Source organism: Harmonia axyridis, chromosome 5, assembly GCF_914767665.1.
Source record: "Harmonia axyridis chromosome 5, icHarAxyr1.1, whole genome shotgun sequence".
Classification (NCBI taxonomy): Eukaryota; Metazoa; Arthropoda; class Insecta; order Coleoptera; family Coccinellidae; genus Harmonia; species Harmonia axyridis.
The window spans coordinates 34138304-34160251 of record NC_059505.1 but is presented as its reverse complement, the minus strand read 5'-3'; the positions used below and the strand labels follow the sequence as shown (position 1 = coordinate 34160251).

Below are 21948 nucleotides of genomic sequence, written 5' to 3'. Positions count from 1 at the left end.
AACATATCAGTGATAGGATATTTCGCTCAATTCGCGAGTTTCTCCACAAAGAACGCACTTCTTATGTCCCCTAGCGATTCAACGTTTCATATTAACTCGAAATATATTGAAATAAATACCTAAATATATCAGAAATTCAGAAAACGCACTTTAATCGCGACAAACAACAAATGGGAACAAATTCCCAAAAAATTCTTTCTATCATAACTACAATACCCGGGAAAAAAATAATTATGCTCTTCCGTACTCGAGAATAAAGAAAACGCAACAAGGTCCAAATCATACCTGCTTAAAACTTCACAATAAGCTTCCCAATGATATAAAAACGTCGAATCTTTCTGCGTTCATTAGAAAGGTGAAGAATTTGCTTTTAGAAAACACGATTTATAACTTGACCGAATTTTTAAACTGATTGTTTGTCATTGAGTGTTATATATTTATTGCTGTGTTCAAGTCTTTTACATTTTATGTTAGTATATCTATATATTTGTGTATATATTTATCATCTTTTTTGACAGGCCATATAATATTTTAATGGCAAATATTTGTACATGTGTTTCTGTAGTTATAACATGTATAAATAAATTTATTATTATTATTATAAACGACGTGAAACAACCGATGACACAAGGAGAGCAATAGTTGCCAAACCTTTTGGATTTCAGCAGGAAGATACAGAAAATAATAAATACTCTGCATACTATAAATTCGACAATTAGGAAAAATATCGGATTGATTCCAAATATTCAAATTTGCATTTTAATGGAGAATCACTCAGATTATTATGTATTTCATTCAATATAATATACATTCATAATACTATAGTAAAATTGTGGATTTGAAAATATATCACAATCCGACAACGTAACCTAACTCTGTTGGGGACATATAAAAATTGCGTATACTTCCTCTATCTATGTTTATTACTCTATGGTTCCAATCAGTTTGTACCCAATCTGTGAGCTTGAAGACAGCAATCATTAAAATCTTAAATAGAAAATGGTTTGTTGAGTGAAACCTTGTTTAGAAGGTAATTCGATGACAACTTGGTCATTTTCGGTTGGCACCTCCAAAATGTCAACAAAAAAAAGTTTAAAATGGGAAATGTCTCACAAATCATTTCCAAGAGAAATGGAAGAGGGCCGATTCAATAGCCAGCACGATACTCAGACTTGACTCCTTTAGATTATTTCCTCAGGTGACGTTCAAAGTCAGTTGGGTATAAAAAACAGCCTCAAAATGTAGAAGAATAGAAATTAAGAATATGTACGATGTTTTAGCACTACAACTTTTAAATCAGAGGAGATAGACAAAATCTGATACCCCATTTTAGTTTTCTTTTTCTGAGAAACTAACAAGAGAAGTATTCATTTTTGACCACCTTCTTTTGTTTTCGAGTTACAAGCGAAAATTGGAAAAACGGCGATATTTTTTTTTAAAATAAGTAGTCTATGATTGGAACTGAGCGTAGATATAAAATTCCACTTACGAATCAAATTTTCCTTTTTTTGCATTTTTTTCTGATCGTACAAGGAAGCCTAGATATTAAGAGTGATAACTCTTCAAATTTGACATTAGTTGATTTATAAATGGTAATTATCAAGGGTAAATTTATAATTACTTGTTATTGTACCGCAATTGATTAACTTATTCCCGTATTTGAAATAGTGTTCAATGCAAGTGATTTTTCTTTTTTAAATATACAGGGTGTTATTGAATAAGTGCGACAAACTTTATTGCGCGATTCTGCATGATAAAATAATGCCAATTTGCTATACAGGGGTCTCCAAAGTAAGCATTCATCATTAATGCAGAATCAACAAATAATAAGATTATAAAGAATTCAGTATGAAATCTTTATAGGACACCTTTGTATACATGAAGATGATTCAAGAAAAGTTTTTTCAGAATATGATAGAATGATCGATCCGTATCGAGGCTTAATTTTCAAATCAGCCTGTTTGGCAAGAGATCAGTGGTGGATCCAGGATTTTTTCAAGGGGAGGGGGTGCACAGTTCCAAATCCACATTGAGGTTATACAGAAGGATTTGCACACAATATTGAAAATTATTTTTTTTCATTTTTACTGATTTTGAATTGAATATCTTAAAAAGGGAACGATAAGGAAAAATATTATTATTTGAAATGATTGAGTATTCGATTACGGTCTTTGAATTATCTCCATTTGCTTTCTTTATGTTGATTTCTTACAGTTATATGGATCGGCTGGGCTAAAATTAGGAAACCAAAATAATAAATTATAATTGAAAAATATGTCTCTTGGTGATAGAAAACTTCACACTGAAGTTTATTTCATTATGTTGAAGCCACAAAGAAAAACTACCTTTTTTTTCGAAATTTCAACCCTGTTTTACCTGAGCCGAATCTTGAAAAAAATCAAAAATGTGTTTTATTTGGGTGATGAGAATAATCTACGGTTACCCTTAAGATCACTCAGTCAAGGTCAAGAAAGTAGGTAGGTATTCATCATCATTGAGCAACTCATTTACGTATCAAATTGAAATCCTGCTTTGTATTTCCCCGATATCTTTGGCGGATTTCTGGAATTGTTGAGTCACTAATTTTACTCTTTGAATAATTTTCACCGAAATAATCATCAAAGTTCCCATGGCTACTACACTCGATCTGATTTCACTTATGTAGGTTTCATTCTTTACCGGACGTTGAAGTCTCCAAAGATATCATTGAGAAAGTGCGTTTCTAATAAGAAAACTGCAGAATATGTGGACTGAATCATCCTCTAAATTCGATCTTGTTGACATGGTACTCATCCAATTATTTCTATTTTTTCTGGTTTGGTGATGAAGGACAAATTTTGCGCGAATCTTCCATAAAGAAATATGGAAGTTAGTTAATACATCGTTCACGTTTGTAGAGCTATTTTAATTGCATCCATATAAGTTATATGCATAATCTGATGATAAATGTTATGATAATAGTTAAGTAATACCTACTAATGTACCTCCGTTTGAATTTATAATGAGGAATGAGTTAAACTTGAAAATATTAATGATATTGTGCTGATATGGTTTGATCATTTATATCTACTATTAAATTGCTCAAATTTTAATTTTTTGCACTTTTTATTATTTAGGTACTAATATTGTAGTACCTATATTTGAATAGTTGGCTGAAAGTCTATTTTTTTTTTACTAGTGATTTTTACAAGAAATTATACAGTGACGCATCAGAAAGAATACATCATCAAAAAAGAATGATAAGTTTCTATATCGACTCGATGGCATACTTTTGAATTATTTGTTTGTCTAGAAACACGATTTCATTAACAACAAAATCATTTTATCAACCGAAAGATATAATTAAATTTGAAAAAAACATCGAGAAAATTGCTCATTAATAAATTAACATAAATACTGAAAAAAAAAATTTTTATACGTTTTTCCTTGGGATCATATAGTACAAAAAAATTACAAATTGAAATTTGCATATTGAGATGAGGATATGACATGCCATGATGAAGAATGTTGAAACTGACAATGATCACAAAAACTATCCAAAAATATTCAGTTTTTATTGCATTTATGCTTTTATATAACCATATTCCGTTCACGTTTCTAGGTTTGGTGATACTCTGTTGGGAAATAAAATCATAGGTAGAAATTTTATTTATTTTTGTTTTTTATAAATTCACATTTGAATTCAGTGCTTCCATTAAAAAAAAAGGTAACTTAGAGTGCTCGTTTATTAATTTTATTTATAAGAGGGGATTTGATTATACATACTATTCTTCTGAACTTTGAAACTTCAGAGTATTATTTGACATAATACATATATGAACTGAATTCCAGTCTAGTCAGATCTATTGTTAGGATTGTTAATATTATGTTTTTTTATATTCAGATTGATAATGTGACATGTGTGTCGACAAAGTTATTTGAGAATTTTGGCTCCAGCCTACTACTTACACTCTACAAAACTATCGAGTCTAGCTACGCAAATTTGAACTTTTTATTTTTTTGTTTAAGTGGTAGGCTTGTTTTGTGAAACCATCACTTGATTTTTTTTAATTATGCAATTATTTTCTACAGACATTGCCAGTTGTAAGCTATGTAGAGTGTTTGTATCAGCATGATTATGTAATTAATAGAACGTTACTTATCAAACAGAATTCAGGTTTTTACAGAAATTAAGTGATGATTTCACAGATCAACTGAACAAAGTAACAAGTTATTTGAAAATTCTGGCACCAGTCTACTATTTAAACAAAAAATAAAAAAAAAGTTCAAATTTGTGTGACTAGACCGATATTTTGGCTAAGTGTGATACATTGTTGAATTCTTAATTTTTTTCATTATCATCTCATGAAGAGAACTAATAAAGTGGCATAAAAAAAATTGACTATCGCGTCTCTGAAACAATGGAAAACAGAAAAAAACTGAAGACATCATAAGAATTCCTATATTAGATAATGGCCACAAACCAAATTTCGTGAAGTTATCTCCAGGAACAAATGAGTTATACAGAAAAAAAAGAAAATCTAGATTTTAAGTTTATTCGAGATATCTCGGGAACCATTGGAGATATTTTAGATCTGTTAACACCAACACACTAATCCCTAAATATCTGTATTTGTATTTCTAACGGTTTTCGATAAGTGTAGACTCATGTCAAGAAGTTGTCTTATTTACTTTGTTTTGTTGTGACTTCTTTTTCTAATGGACTAAAATAACTATGAATCTATGGGAGATGATGCCCCAATATTAAGGGGCCTGTAGCGATCCTGGTACACCTGGAGGATTCGAAAAATAATCGCTTGGACAATCGGCCTTTCTTAAAAAAACTCCTTCCAATTTCTGAGCAGATTTCGTAATAATTATCTATCTATTATCCCCGCGAAACAATTTACATCGCAAACCACGCAAATCCAGGTTCCTCGACCAGATTCCCTACGATCTTCACGAAAACCATACGTGCATGAACCAGAACGAAGACCACCAGCCATACGGAACAAAAATAAAGATTGGAAATCGGCAAGTAGCAGTCTGTTGATCGCTCATCGCAATAGCCATCCTTCTGCGGTACCACAACTCGCCTCTACCACCGTGAAAAACATCAAAATCACTTTCCGCCAAGCCACCAGTCAACAGGTGAATTCAGTACACAGAGCGTCGCCCGAGACTGCGTTCGAACCGATTCGGTGACCTGTGATCATAGAAAACGCACGAGATTCCGTTGTTTGGTTCTTGTAATAACATTTCGTGATTGTTGTTAACTCGCGATATTCAGTAACTGTTTGGCATTCTTCTCGTTCTACAGACGTTAAAGTGACTCACTACGTTGTTGTGAAATTGGTGACTAATCTACTGATCACTTGATTCTACGCGTCGTCTTAATCGCCAATAGTTTGTGCTCTTGGAAGTATCCAGTCGTTGCAGAAAGTGTCAAAATTGCGTGAGACAATAGTCTTTTGACAGCCATGAAAGGAGTCAAGGTTCTAGTGGACTGCGATGGTTCTGAGGCGTAACAAGGTCTTTTTCTGGCGTTTAGATCGAATTTAGGTGAGTACTTAAGACTTTTGCATTAAGATAAGACGCTGAAAGTTTGACCTTCCATGATCTCTTCATGTTGTGAATTCTTGTTGGTCTAATTTTCGGTGCGAAGCATGTCATCTGGCACTTTGAGACCTGTAACTGTTCATTCAGCGATATCATTGGAAATTTGTGTCGAAAGTATAATAAAACAACTGTTTCAATTATAAAAAGACAATATCTTGTTTTGTCCCACATACTGGAATTAACATGCTACCGGTACAACTGGTGATAAAGCAAGTTGTTTGGTTTGTTTCCGAATTTTAATGAACCAGCTATTGTTATTTTAATTTGATTCTGGGAAGCTTATCACTCGAAACTGGGTTTCTTTTTTAAGGCTAAATTTTACCGGTTTTTATTTTCTTTCTTTGAATTAGCATATTGTGATTCAGATTTCGATGAGCTTTCTATATACTAAACCTCAAAGAAGAAGAAATTCATTTATGTTTTCTAAAAATTATTGGTCTACAATTATTATTGCACATGAAGCAAATAACATGATGGCTTGAATTCCATGATTTCTGCATGTTGCAATTCATTTTATCAAGATCGGCTGAAGAATACTTTGTAATGCATCCCTGCGCATATGTGCTCCAGAAATCACGTTCTAGAATATCTATTAACTGAGAGCCTTATATCTGTTGAAATTGGCATAATAATATTGTTTGTTAAATGTCAGAAACAAGTTATGGGTAGGTACAAGATGAAGACCTATTGCCAAGCATATTGCACCTTACGAAATGACACGTGGTCTTTCTGATGCAAATAAAGTTTATCTGAAATCTAGACTAAAATTGGTAGAATAGTGAATGATAACATGATAGTAAATAGATCAAGTACCTTGTGTATCTCATTATTCAAAATGATTCAAATATTTGGAAACTCAGAAATCAAGAAAAGACTAGCAAAGAATATTATATTATGATACAAGTGTAATCCTACAGAAAAAGACATGCAATAAAGTTCCCCCTACAGTGAAAATTCTTTAAAAGCTCTTATAAACTTATATGATATACTATTTTCCGTAATACATGCATCATTACTTCTATTATAACAATGTCGAAGTGAATTTTACATCAAAATAATGTTTCTTTGAATTTTCGTTAACAAGTTTATTTGTCAGTTAATGACTGATGATTTCAAAAGGGTAGTGGATCAAGAAGAACTCAATTTCAAAATAATTCAAGGATTTTGAATCGGAGTTGGCAGATTTTCCTATTATTGAAAATATAAGAACGTAATGCTACGAATCAAGATGAAACATGCGTGTTTTAATATCTGGATTAAAAGAACACAAGAAACAAAGATTACGATGATAAGAAAGAACATTACAAGATATAATAAATTAGGGAAACAGAGTTTGCAAAACTAAAGCAGATTTGGGTCCTCGTGGAGCATCTTCTAGGTCCGCAATAAGGAAACTGAAGGGAAAATTTTGAACTATCGGGACAAGTTAGTGATTTGAAGAATTGGAACCGTGTGTATCGCTCAAGAAAAACTGAGAATATTGCTCCTGTAGCCTGTAGTGTTGACGAAAACCCAGGTTTGTCGATTCTATGTCAATCAGGAATCACAATTGGCCACCGAGATCTTGTGATTTAACACCTTTAGATCAATTCAAGACCTTGAAGATGGAATTCGTGAAGTTATCGAGGACATACATCCACATGATCTATTTCGAGAATGATCGCTCAAAAACATAAATGAGTAAAAACTGACATTATTGTTCCATGAAGTCAATAAATTTCATATTGTCGACGGATACATAGAACATTCTAAATAACTCAATCCATCAATAATTTACACTTCCTTTGTCCAGTTGTTGCAACATCGGTTGCAGCATTGTTACATATCCAGGTTATTGTAATATCCTGATTTTAATAGTTTTCATTATTTCTTCTCTTTTGTTCATTCTCCTATTAACTTCAAGGTAAAACAATAATTCGTCCAAGGTGTGCTTGGAATTCTTTAAAAATTCTTCTGAAGGAATGATTCACGGTTATGTGTAGGCGCAATATTTGGTCGATTGATTTTATCGATACATGATATATGTAAGTATGCGAATTCTTCATATCTTTATCGATGTAATGATACCAAATCTAGGACAGTAACACCATAGTTTCGTTAAGTCTGTTCTTATCTCATAATAATTTCATGTTTAATACTTTGTGAGTGTTATGTAGATTAAATTTGAAAGGTAGATATGTGGAAATTACATGTGGTAGAATTTAGTAAGAATAAGATTAATAGGAGTAAACTTTGGCATACCTATTTATGACTAGGAGGAAAAAACAGAACAAATGAAATGATTAGCGTCTAGCACTGCTTTGGATTTTGTATTGAAAAGATTGTTGTTATACCGGTTGGTTATTTTGATTTCCTTTCTGTTACAAATGTCATTATCGAGTTCATTATGTCCTAGTGCATAACCTAAATATCTATGTATTTCATGGCCCTTGAGCATAATAAAAAGAGAAACAATTTTATATCTACTTAATAAGTATTATCAACAAAATTTCATCAAATTATGAAAAATACCAACATTTTTCATTCTAATTGATATAAAAATGGCAATTCTGATGCTTCTACTCGAAAAGATGCTGATGTTCGATGCAGACAGTGTGAAAATTTTTACCATTAATTATTGGGATCATAAAGAACTCGGAGGATGAGATTCAGAAAGATTGGTATAATATTTGAGCAGCACAGTTTCAATAATACATTCCACACAGTTTTCTGACATCTATTTCAAAGAACTTTGTTACTCTTTTTCTAAGTTTACCTTCTGATAATTTGTTTTCTACTGCCTTTTTTTTTTGTTTTTTCAGAACTTTGCGAGAATTTTACAATTTTCTTTTATGCTTCCATTTTAAATTTGACAGTTTTTCCATAGAAACTATACCGCTACTCATAGGAAATTAATATACTTTCATTACTCAGAGTAATGAACATAGATAGAGGAAGCATATTATGTCATTTTCAGTAAGCAAATTTTGTCCCCAACATGAACTATCAAATTTGACATGAAGCGCACGGAAATGACAACATATCAGTAATAAGATATTTCACTTCATTCTTGAGTTCTCCACAAATAACGCACTTCTTATGTCCCATAGTGAATCAATATTTCATATCAACTCAAAATATATCTAAATAAATACCTAAATATAGCAGAAATTCAGAAAAAAAACTTCGAGCGCGACAACCGATGACACTAGGAGAGCAAAAGTTGCCAAACCTTGGATTTCAGCAGGTAGATACAGAAAATAATGAATATTCTGCATACTATAAATTCGACAATTAGGAAAAATATCGGATTCCAAATATTCAGTTCTGCATATTCAATCGGGAATCACTCAAATAAATATATTTCATCCAATATAATATACATTCATAACGATATAGTAAAATTGTGGATTTGAAAATATATCACAATCCGATAACATAATCCAACCATTTTGGGGACATGTTAAAATTGCGTATTCCTTCTTCTGTCTATGTTTATTACTCTATAGTTCATTATAATAAAATTAAATCAATTGAAATTTCAAATTTTTCGATTTTTTCGATGATCTCTTGTTCATCTGAAAATGATCTAAACAATTGAGGAACGATTGAATATATTCCACAAATATTGTATGATGGAAGAAAATTTCCTATAATTAATTAATTTCATTTGTAAATATTTCATTGTCAGTTTTAACAGTATTTCTTTATTCATAAAACCAATAGTCCAATACATATAACAAGACGTGTTCTATTGCTCGAAAATTGAATTGAGAATGTATCTAACTGGATTTGGACATTACCAGGTCAAACAATAAAAGAGTTAATTCCAGTCATGTACAATTTGTACTAGTACAAACAGTTGATTGAATGAGGTATCGAATACAGTTGTGGTATTCTATTATAGCACATTCTGAAAGCTTGAACATGAAGAGGACACGATTGAACCGTTATATTGTGTAATTGTCAGTTTATGCAGATCAAAATAATTGATCCTTCATTAAGGCTATGCTTTCACCCATAAACTGGAGTGTTTATTTTATTACCAGGAAAGATTTTGAGGAATTCATATCAATTACGAAGTTTCACTCTTCCATCGGTAATATATTGGCGATTCATAGAAAGTAGAATTTCAATATATACAAAACATCATATCGAAGCCAATGTACTGCAGAATTGCGTAACAGTAGTTAATTACAATAATAACAAAAACAAGGTATTTAAAATGTAAATCGAATCGAGCAGCCACCTGAACTAGTGGAACATTTAAGCAGTTATGAAATTAGAGTTGATATACATTTTAATACATTCCCTGGAAAGATACACTGATGGAATGAAGTATCGATAACTAATTATGGTTTTTTCAAATTGAATTCCTGTTGACTAGACCTTGTGTAGCTATTATTCATGCCTGTGACTACAGATATAGGATGGTGATCGATCGCCTTTGTTGGTAACACCGCCTACAGCAATATAGTCCTACGTTTACATGTTCTATGTTATAATCTATAATCGACCTATAATTACGCAAGAAGTATTTCCTTTTAAACGTGTAGGTTAGGTAGGTTGCTTCAACACGATTTGAGAATTATGGAATGAAATGTGTTCTCTCTTATGATTCTATTAGTTGGTAGTTATATCAAACTTTGTTTATCAAAGTATGGTTATTGAATTAATAAGCAAAACTTCGAGTAACAAGTAGAATTGCAATAATAGAACTCTATATAGAAAGTATTTTCAAGGAAAATCAATGGAAGTTTATTTCATTGTGAAGAGAAAGGATTAACGTTGGAAAAAGATACCAACGAAATGGCAGCCACGGCTACGGTTGCAGCACCATACCTTTTCATGAAATTTTTAAGCTAGATACACACAGTACTTTTTGTACCTTAACTGAGATATCTAACTATCAGTCAATTTCAGTTAAAAAAAATAAGAGAAACTAAGATCCAATTGATAACCTCAAAGTACTACCAAGACTCTTCGTACGACAGCTTTGGCCTTGGGTTTTTCTGCTGCTGAATACTGTTGTTCTGTTTGGTTCAATAGTACTCATGTTCATAACATTGATGCACAGCTTAACGTTTCTAGGAGAATTATCGTAAGTAATATCATAAGGGCATCTAATTTTTCCGAAAAGAATCGAAAAAACACGTTGCTAAGTAATATTTTGACAAGAAGCATGAGTGCTGGTGGCAACAAAAATCCGAGTCGAAGACGAGGATTTTTGCACCTGCACGAATGCTTTTTGTCAAAAAATATTTCTTTGCAATGTGTTTTTTCGATTTTTTTCACAGGAAAAATTAGATGCCCGAATGGTTTTTGACAAGACTATTTCCTGAGTAACAGATTATTCTGCATGCATTACCTATGTATAGGTATTAATTTGAAAACTGAAAAACATATACTCAATTTTATTTCATCCAAAATACTACAAATTTAATTATTTATGGTACAATTAAAATATAAATTGCAATTTTGGTACACGGTAGGGGTATTGTTTGAAACTTTTGTTGATTCATTGAAGATGTGGGGTGTAGGTACATCATTAATGTAATCTGTTGAGTGAGAAGCGGGAGGAGTGAATGTAGGATCTTCTGTTTTCTGCTTTTTAGCTGGAGGTTCTGAGGCGTCACTTCTAAGGGTGTTTATGATGTTGGAGTAGTGCTCATTATCCATTTGCAGATAAGGTTTAATTGAGTTGGCTGAACTGTGGCCAGTAATTTTAATTGATTGTTGTTCACCTAGCCCTGCTTTAGCTAAGTTACTGACTGCTGTCGACCGCATAGAGTGGTTTGTTATTTTTATTCCTTTTGTATTAAATCCTGCCTTCTCTGCCGCTTCTTTAGTCCATTTCGAAAGTTCATTTTTTCCCACTGGAGTGTTTTTGTACCATCCACTTGAAAGTTCTTTGTTCCATGATGGGTTAATCGTTAAGAATAATCTATCAGTTGTTATTCTAGATGAACGTTTAACCATCAGAATTTTAAATGGGCGGACTGGACAAAAGGTTGGGTTCTTCGTGTTAGGGACCAGCCATTTCCTTTCGGCCATTTTTTTTCTCCACCCTGTGTCGTTTTATTGAAGAGATGATTATATTCTACTCTTTCTAAAAAGTTGGATTTTTGAAAATCAGTTATTTAAAAAAATGTGTATTCTACCTGTTTTTATCCCAGAATTATTCACTTCCTCTTTAAAGTAATGAACTTTGCAGTTTACTGCTTCTCCACCTCTCCAGGCAAGTTCCACTGAAGCGATATGGTAAAATTTCCGTTGGAGTCCTGCTGGAGTGTTTTCATCCCATAATGAAACCATTGCATAATACTCCTCCAATTTCAATGAAGCAGAGCTGCATTTCCTTTTATTTGCACACGTCTGCAAATTCCTTCTTTTCGCATTACGAGCTTCCCTACTAGACTTAAAGATAATGTCTTTAAATGGGTCAAAAATTATTTTCCACTTCACAAAATACATTTATTGCATTTTTTTGCAACGGTGTTCCACATTATCTTCACAACTAGTTCTTTGTAATTTTCACCGTTTTCCTTCTTCATATTCCACGCCCAATCTTTCAGAATTAGGTTTAGTTGTTCTAAAGTTGTGTTTTCCATAAGCTCATAGTTCTTTGCTTTGCAGAATGTCATGAACTGTTTCCATATTGAAGTATGAGTTCTGAGGGTATTATACGGTATACTTTTCTCAATCGCCAGATCAATATTAGACAAAGAATCGCTTCCAAAGCGACTCATTTTCACGATATAAGCTGACTAACTAGCACTTGACAATAAAATCAGAAAAAATTATTGAGCGTCGTTTTCTGGTGTCCTTGGAGATTATAATTACGTTTGTTTTCAAAGGTATTGTAATTTTTGGTGACAACAACTGTCAAGTTTTGCCGCGGGTAAACGCGAATAAACTGCTGACAGGTCCTGCCAAACAGTTTTTCCACCTAGAAACCATTTGTAATTCAAAATTGCGCGTTTCTGATTGGTACAAATTACGACGAGGGAAATAGTCAGTGAAATTATTAGATCTACACCTTCACATTGGTTACCAGTGCTATTACATATACTTCCGCCTCATATTCGTAGATAGGTTTCAGTAGAGAAATCTTGGGAAAAATTTCATTTCTACCCGAACTTATTTCCAATTGTATCCTACCTCCCAGATACTAGAACTGCCAGATTAAAGTCACGCAAACCTTCATGGATTAATACCTTCCTTCAATCTGATGAAAGTGACAAGGAAATTTAGTGTTCTTGAAATGTCTTCAACAAAAGTTTAATCGTTGATCCTTCAGAGAAAGTTCTAGGTTTCAATCTTCCTAGGAAAATTTGGTGTATTTTGAATCCACTTGAGACAGGTCATGGTCTTGGCATGGTCTTCAAATGACATTCTATTGATTGAAAGTCGACTATGTGAGTGTGGTGTAGAAGAAACCATTGACCACTTGGTGAATAGTTGTCCAATTCATAAAAATCATGGTGGTTTCCATGATATCCATTCAGTTTCTTCTTTAGAATGGGTCGCTAACTTCAAATAGATATAATGGAAACTAACATTTATCACTCTTTTCTGGTTCTTTTTTTTTGTTTTTCAGATTTAATTATAAAGTCGGCAACCGTTGGTAAAGAGAAAGGATAGAAGAGATTTTGTTTGGATAAAGAGGGAGTCCTTTAATATATATAGGCCAGCTTATTCTGTAAACAAATACACAAACCAGTCACTGCATCTATAAGCAGATACATAGTTTTTCTGAGTTTTTCATCTGTGTATTATCTCTTGTATCATACGTTGAAATGTATGCACAGCTTAATGTTTCTATGAGAATTATTAGTGGGACTATTAGATCTAGTTTGGTTACCGGTGCTATCACATATAGTTCCACCTCATATTCGTAGACAGGTTGCAGTCAAGAAATCTTGGGATAAATTTCATTTCTATCCGAACTCATTTCCTATTTTATCCTATTTCCCAGATTCTAGAACTGCTAGATTGAAATCACGCAAACCTTTATGGACTAACACCTTCCTTGAATTCAATGAAAGCGACAAGAAAATTTGGCGTTCGGGATGGACTTCTTCTAACGTTTTCAACAGAAGTCTTATTGTTGATCCCTCAGAAAAAGTTCTAGGTTTCAATCTTCCTAGGAAAATTTGGTGTATTTTGAATAGACTTAGAACTGGTCATGGTCGTTGTAATAGTACCCTCTTCAAATGGCGTTCTATTGATAGCCCACTATGTGAGTGTGGTGTAGAAGAGACCATTGACCACTTGGTGAATGATTGTCCGATTTATAAATTTCATGATGGTTTCCAAGCTATCCATTCAGTTTCAGATTATTTTTTAGAATGGGTAGTTAGCTTCAAATCGATATAATGAAAACTAATATTTAGTACTCCTTTCTGCTTCTTTTCTTTTTGTTTTAGGATCCAATTGGAAATTATAGAGTCGTCAACCGAAAAGAGAGGATAAAGGAAATTTTGTTTTGGTTGAAGAGGAAGTCCTTCAATATAAATTATGTCAGCTTATTCTGTAAACGTTTACACAAACCAGTCACTACACCGATACGGGGAGACAGAGTTTTTGCTGAGGTTTTTATCTGTTCTCTTGTATCATACGTTGAAATGTATGATGCCCCGTTACATTTCCTCTGCTAATACTGAGATTCATCGACACATATGCTTGATTGTTTGAAATTAATATTTTGTATTGCTCTTTCTCAAAAGAATATATATATACATATATATATATATAAACAATGAACAATATATATATATATATATATATATATATATATATATATATGTATGATGCCCCATCTACATTTCTTCTGCTAATACTAAGATTAGATCTACACATGCTTTGTTGTTTGAAGTTGATAATTTTTTGTATTGCTCTATCTCAAAAGAAAATATACATAGGATTATCAAAGCCACACCCCTAAGGGATCCGTAGAAAGGCTTTGCTAACGGTCGAATGGAAAACACTCCGAATGCCCATAAAACTCGGCATTTCAGGGCGAATAATTCAATTGAGTTCAGACCAGTCTACAACTACAACATATGTTCAACACTCGCACCGACAACGAGAAGATTAAAGATTTTCACATCTGTTCCCGAGACTGACGAAGAAGTACCTGCAACGACCCAAGTGACTAGCGACCCTAAGAATCGATTAGACAAATTATCATCTTCTTCACACATTTTTAGTGGGTTGGAAATAAATTGAATGAGTGTTTTTACCCCGTTCTTTTATTTCCCTGAATTGTAATTGGCCGTAAACTACTAGTCACAGTATAAGGACCACAACCCACATTCGTTTGTTCGTTACTTTGAATTACTCACGAAAACATCCTGAAAAATAAAAATATTTGAATACAAATTATTCATGATTTTCTTCAATATATATCGAAAATATAAAATTTAATTGTCCAATCCCTAAACTCTTTTATTCTATTATACCAAAGAAACAAATCTTCGAATTCCTCGCACTGACATTGAAATTGCTCCTTCAATGCAATCCAACTACTGGAATAGCATGCCTTTTAATCGTATGCATTAATTAATTCATTATTATTCTCTTCGGTCTGTGATTTTCTGCAAGTAGTTTATTGAACTTTTCCGTTACGTTATTATATAAGTTCTGTATTTGAGTGGTCGTTGAATTGGGAAGATTCAACTCAATCGGTGAGTGCAATTATTGACGCAAAGCTGAAAGATAAAAGAGCAATTATAAATGCTATAATTACGAATATATTCTTTCAGATTAACTTTGAATCATAATGAGATCTCGACAACGTTCAGAGATTTATCTTCAGCATCAATATCTCAAGAAATAAACAATCTATGTTCTGGATATGAGATGGATATTTTCCTTTATTTTAACTGCAATATATTTGATAGAAAATATTTGTTTATGACTCTTCGTTTTATGCAGGATGAGACAAAAAAGGAAAACTGAGAAAAAATCTGAATTTATTGATTATTTATTTTTGATTAATTATAGTTATTCCACAACCAATCCAAATTCAATAGCCCGTATTACAACTTCTTTTTTGAATCAACTGCCCAATACGCCTAGGCATCCCACGAATCAAATCATTAGTGAAATTTTCAGTCATATCGTTTCATTTTTTCTGAAGAGCTAAACTCAATTCCTGAAAAGTTGAAGGTGGGTTTTGGCGATTGGATATTGCTCTCCCTAAGTTACTCAACTCAAGTTACGTGCTCAATAAGATTCATGTTTGGTGAGTTTGCTGGCCTCTTCATTCTTTGGGTATTGTTCTCTTGTAGAATATTTCAAACCCTTCGTGTGCAGTGTGGTGGGTCGTTATCATCCTTATGAATGAAGTTATCTCAAAATTCGTGGCGCAGAGGCACAATGATTGGTTCAATGATGTTTTCTACGTAGATGGCACCAGTCATTGTCCGTTCAACGATAATAAGAGGAGTACATTACCGACCTACATTAGACCTCTCAGGACATTATTGATCCGTCTTGAAAGGACTAATCTTTCTGGACCTCTCCAAACTCTTTCTCGTCGACTATCACTTTGTCAACCGAATAGTGACTCGTAAAAGCCAGTCTTAGTGGTGTTCTGCCCATAGACGTCGGGTAGCTCTATGTCCAGGTGATAGCCGAGGAACTCTTAAAGGTCTTCTTGCCCTTAAATTTGAGGAATGCAACTGCTCCTTATGGTACTCGTTGAGACTACCCGTCTATAGGTCCTAAAAATGACTTCTGAGGGCTGGTACAGACACCGTTGGATTCCTTCGAGTAAAATTTGCGATATAATGGTCTTCCCTCGCAGATGTTACTCTGGGTCGATCTCAGGGTAACGCTGCCGGTTTTCAGGAAAAGGGCCACTATGCGCCCTACTGAAGTCCGTGGACTATTCAAACGTTGCGCAATCTGGTGGTTTGACAAAGCTTCTTGATGTAGGGCTACTATTCTTGCCCGGTCAAACAGAGAAATTGGATGTCCCGGCATTTTCCACGGAATATTTTCAATATTACAGCTTTCGTTATTCGCTGAAATACTCTCTTCATCTCTGTTAAAAAAAATCATGTTCTCTCAGATTATATCATATAATAATTGTTTTCAAGCAGAATATCATTTCATTTCAGCTTTGGGATAGGGTTATCAAGCAACGATGGTACGAAGTAGAACACCTTCACAATGCGATGGATCCATGACGTTTGAAATGCAGAGAAAATACTCTGTTCCTTCAAATCCAGAATCCAGAGCCTTCTCGGGTACAACAAGTGAAGATCTTCATGCATGGTCCATATATCGGTAAGTAAAAATACAAAGAATATAACAAGACATTTTTCAAATAATTTAGTGTTCTTCGATAAAAAGAAGATTTAAATAATTGTGAACTAATATTCTACCAGTTGGTCTGAATTCAATTCGTAACATATCTGAAAGCCGTTAAGATATCGAAAAGATTCATTGAATTGCAAATTTCAAATTTCTTCAGGAAAAGTTCATAATATGTTAATTTTGCCATCGAATCAAATGCGATATGTTACAGGCAAAACCTGAATTCTGATTTTACCGATAATGCTTTGGGATCACAAGACAAGAGTCCACTGCCTTATGGAAATTTTCAGTTGAGGGACACAACAGTGCAATCCATTCTTTCTCATCCTAGATATGGACCGAAGTGAGTAGAAAAATTAACGAACAAATATAAATTCTAATCCATTCGGTTTAAAATTCAGAGCAGATTAGTTTTTACGTAATACACTCATAAAAACTAACGATCGCTTCATGGGTTATAAATCGAATGAAAATATCATATACAGAAAGTATTACAAAACGTTACAATCGAAACTGAATAACCAGTTCTTAATAACAATTATATCATTATTCTTGAAGAATGAAAGCGATGAAAATATTTATATCGAACGAATGAATTTTGATAGTAGATAGCTATTTGTGTACATTAATTTTAATAACAAAACTTCAAATTTATTAGGTGTACAACTTTGGTTCCGCCGTTTTGTAATAGATGGCTGTAACGGTAAGTGGAAGTCGAAATAAACAGATCGTAGATGTCATACAATAAGCTTAGCTATTTGTGAACATAACGCCATCGAAATATTAGTCGATTTGTGTCTGCATCAAAAAGTTATTCTCAATTAAACATGTCAGATAACGAGACAAAATATCGTCATTTGCGGCAGGTTTCAATTTTTCTGCTTTAATATGAATAAATCTGCGGCTGAAGCACATCGAGAACTCTCAAATATCTATGATGAGGCCACTATTAGTGAAAAAACTTGCCGAGAGATGTTTCAACGCTCCAAGAAGATGATTTTTACGTCGAAGACCAGCATGGCAATGGAAGAGAGAAGGTTTTCGAAGATGCAGAATTGGAGGCATTACTCGATCAAGACTCTTGTCAAACGCAACAAGAATTGGCAGGATCATTGGAAGTGACGCAACAAGCCATTTCAAAACACCTGAAAGTCATGGGAATGATTCAAAAACAAGGAAATTGGGTGGCGTATGAGTTGTACAGAGAGATGTTGAACGGCGTTTGTTTGCTTGTGAACATCTTTGCAAGCAGCTGTTCACAAAGACAGAAGGAATTTCTGCATCGCATTGCGACTGGAGACGAAAAATGTGTTCATAACGATATTCCCAAGCGCAGAAAATAATGTGGATACGCCGGCTATGCTTCCACTTCGACGGCCAAAACGAATATTCACTGTTCCAAGGTCATGCTTAGAATTTGGTGGGACCAGCTTGGCGTAGCGTATTATGAGTTGTTCAAACCGACTAAAACAATCACACGCGATCGTTATCGAACGCAATTTGTTTTATCAGCTCCACTGATTGTTGTAGCATATCTATCAATCTATTTTTCACAAATTCAATTCAATCATGAAATTAAAAACATACCTTCAACCTTATAATTACACTGAAAAGAATATTTTTACAACAAAGCGTTAGCCTTGATAGTTAGATGAGTTTTAGAATTTTCTGAAAATGAGATTTTCAATTGAATATTCTTAGGTTCAATTCCTCCAGTTCAATATTCATTAAAGCAGCAGATCTTTCTTTACGTACGTACATGAAGTATTTGATATTTTATTACCTCCATTATGGATAGAAAACTTTGAATATATTACGTTCACCTAATCCATTTAAAATTCATAGATACGATTTGGGAGCTACATGGATGAAGGTAGTTTAAAAATACATCTGTTTATCATGCAGAACTTGTTTTTATGACATTCGAGAATATACCCGTATACCAGATTGCAGAAATTAACATAAATAGACAAAGTATTACTAATAGAATTTTTCATCGATGAATATTAAGAAATTTTTTATTCCCAAGGAATAATTTAAACTAGTTATTAATATTCGAAAATAAAGTGTGTCAAAACAATTATCAAGATAATTTAGATTAATCATTAAACTAATTCATGCTAATACATCAAGATATAGTATATTATATTATGGGGACTAAAAGTGCATATTTTTTTCACGAGCAATATTTGCAATTGCGAGGCGGAGCGTAGCGCAGCCGAGAAAACGCAAAATTACGATTAAAAATAGGCACTTTTAGTCCTTATGATATACTATTTTATTTTTTCTCCAACCAAGTCAAAATTAGAATAAATTTAGTTTTATTCAAAAATCGTTAATAATTTGGTAATAAATTTAAACACCTATTGATGGCAATTATTATTATTATTTATCTATTGATTAGCAATTAGTTTGTTTTTTTAGATTGTAAGAGACAATGTTTTTTTTTTTTTCAAATTTCAATTAGAGAGCTCAAATTCAATTACTGTTAGTCCTAGGATTAAAAGTAGCGTTTTTAATCCTAGGATTAAAAGTGTTGCTAAGCAACAAGCAAATTTTTGTCCGGTAAGGGAATTGATGGCTTTTGTACCTGAAAATAGTACAAAAATGTCAACATTTTTTTATGGTTGGAAAAAAAAATTTTTTGCTGAATAGACGAAAAATTCTATTTTCAGATCTGCGTTGGGGTCCAACATGTACACGTACTTGAAATTTGGACTACCTAGAGTGTTTCCGCCAAACCATGACCCAAATCGTTCAGGCACACCTCAGCATTTCATTAGGAATTCATCAACAAGACCGAGAGAGAAGTAAGTTGAATTTGAATCGGATATTGTTCTTTTGTTTCACCTATTAACCCTTCATTTCATGAATTAAGAAAAATTAGGAATAAAAATATTTTGATAGGTTTGAATATTTATTTAGGCTTAGTAAACGACATTATGAACTCTTTTCTTATATGCAATGAATTATAACAAAAAAAATGTATGTTGCTAATCTGCAACACTATGAACAAAAAGAACTGAATTATAATTTTTTATTGAATATGGAAATTATAAAAACAGTTTTTGTCTTTTGTCAAACAAAGATGGACACCACACTTTTCACATTTAAAATGCGTTATTCCTTTGCAGAGGGGCATTTTACATCTCTGTCTTGCCGTATCATATTTTGTCCAGTGACCAACGTTATCCATTCGAACGTTTTTCGGGGGTGCATGTACCGCTGGTCCTTTGTGTCTTTTAGCGTTTATACCCAGTTCCACCTCACTAGTTGAAGGCCTTCCTCGTTTTTTGTCATTTGCCGATTGAAACAAACATAACGTTTCTGCAAGATGGAGACGAAATTGCCACTGGGTCATATCATCTTCGATATTTTTTTCCTTTTTGGACCGCTTGAATAAGAGCCAAGCGTTGATAGTAACGATGTCCAGTAAATGAAAAAATATTCTGAGGTACCATTTCCTTGATCTAATAGGAATTTTATAGCGGCCTATATGGCTATCAAGCATGTCAACACCACCCATGTGCTTGTTGTATTCGATGATTACGTTAGGACAAGGGATTGTAATTACTTGTTTATTTTTTCTGTCAAAGCGTTTAGCATCGTGAAACGGAAGCTCTCCAAAGCAAGATGAAAGCATTGTTACCACCTTGTTGTCTTTCCAAGCAACAGTACTCAGGTCTATACCTTCGAAATTGCCTACGTATTCTTCAGATGTTCCCCTTGATTTTTTTGTAAATTCTTTTTCATTAGTAAGTTTAGAGTTCAAAATCCTGTTGCGGCGTATTGTGCCCAGCATAAATATTCCATCTTTTGCCATATACGAGAACAGCGGTATTGAGGTATAGTAATTGTCGCAATAAAGCTGGAAATTCTCATTTCTCGGAATCACTCTTGAAAGTCGAACAACAACATTAGCACTGGCTCCTAAATCCTTCTCATTTGGTTTCACTTTTGTGAAAGTATTTGTGGATCCGTTGTATATTTCAAAATTGTAGGTGAATCCTGATGTATCACACAACATGAATAGTTTGAAACCCCATTTGTGGGGTTTCATAGGAATATACTGTTTCAAATGGTGCTTTGATTTTGTTGCGCATATTTGCTCATCGATGGAAAGCTTGTTTTCCATTGGCACTGAAGAACATCTTGTATTCAATTCTGTCAAAAGGGGTCTAATTCTGAATAAATTGTCGTAATCGGGATGTTCTCTAGGCAAGAGATTTTCGTTGTTATTGAAATGTATAACACTTTTGAGAGTCTCAAATTCATTTATTGTCATACATTTGCGAATTGTTGCATTTCCAATATCTGGTCTCCAATAACAACGTGTCCTGGGAAGCTTGATAACCGACATATATAATGCAATACCGAAAAATTTTTGAATATCACCCATCGATATGTTCGCCGGCTTATTTGGGTTCTTCTGAACACTGTACAAATTGGTTTGGTCAACAATTGTCTGGAGCAATGAATCAGTGAACAGGTACTTGAAAAAATCGTAAGGGGTCTCAAGTTCCAGAATATTATTGGGGAGACTAGAATTGCCTAAAAAGTTTAAGGCATCTTCATTCATTGCTAAATGTTTTTTTCGCCATGTTATTTTTTCTCGAATGTTCTTTTGACATATTGGAGCCTCCGGATTGTCGCATGTATTTTCGTTTGGTAGCATCTCATTTTCTATCAAATCACCAACTTCATTTCTACCGTCATTATCATCATCATTGATCGGCAAATCGGTGTTCAACTCATTATTTTCACCATCTTCAATTTCTTCTGGAAAATATTCCGGATCAGCTAAACTATCCGTATCCGAAAAGTCAAACTCATCTTCACTATCGTCCCACAAATGTGCAGCAATCTCTTCCAGTTCTGCATCAGATAGAAGTTTATTTGGTCTATTTCTAAGACGTGAACCTTCTGCAAAGAAAATAAATAATTTTATCCACAGTTCATGATGTTGCATATTAGCAACATAGATATTATTTTGCTAAAATAACCCCCAAAGATATAACAAACAAAGAAACATTTTTATTAACC

At 33.4% G+C, this 21948-nt stretch overlaps 1 protein-coding gene across 1 annotated transcript in view; it reads left to right on the top strand.

Moving 5' to 3' along the window:
* The first annotated feature begins 5105 nt into the window (after positions 1 to 5105).
* LOC123681322 (ATP-binding cassette sub-family G member 8) overlaps positions 5106 to 21948 on the top strand; it is a 32086-nt gene continuing 15243 nt past the window's right edge. The window contains exons 1-4 of the mRNA XM_045619659.1: positions 5106 to 5541; positions 16707 to 16875; positions 17117 to 17248; positions 19581 to 19715. Of these exons, the coding sequence (XP_045475615.1) occupies positions 16733 to 16875; positions 17117 to 17248; positions 19581 to 19715 (410 nt within the window). The 5' untranslated portion in view covers positions 5106 to 5541; positions 16707 to 16732. The remainder of the gene's footprint in view (positions 5542 to 16706; positions 16876 to 17116; positions 17249 to 19580; positions 19716 to 21948) is intronic.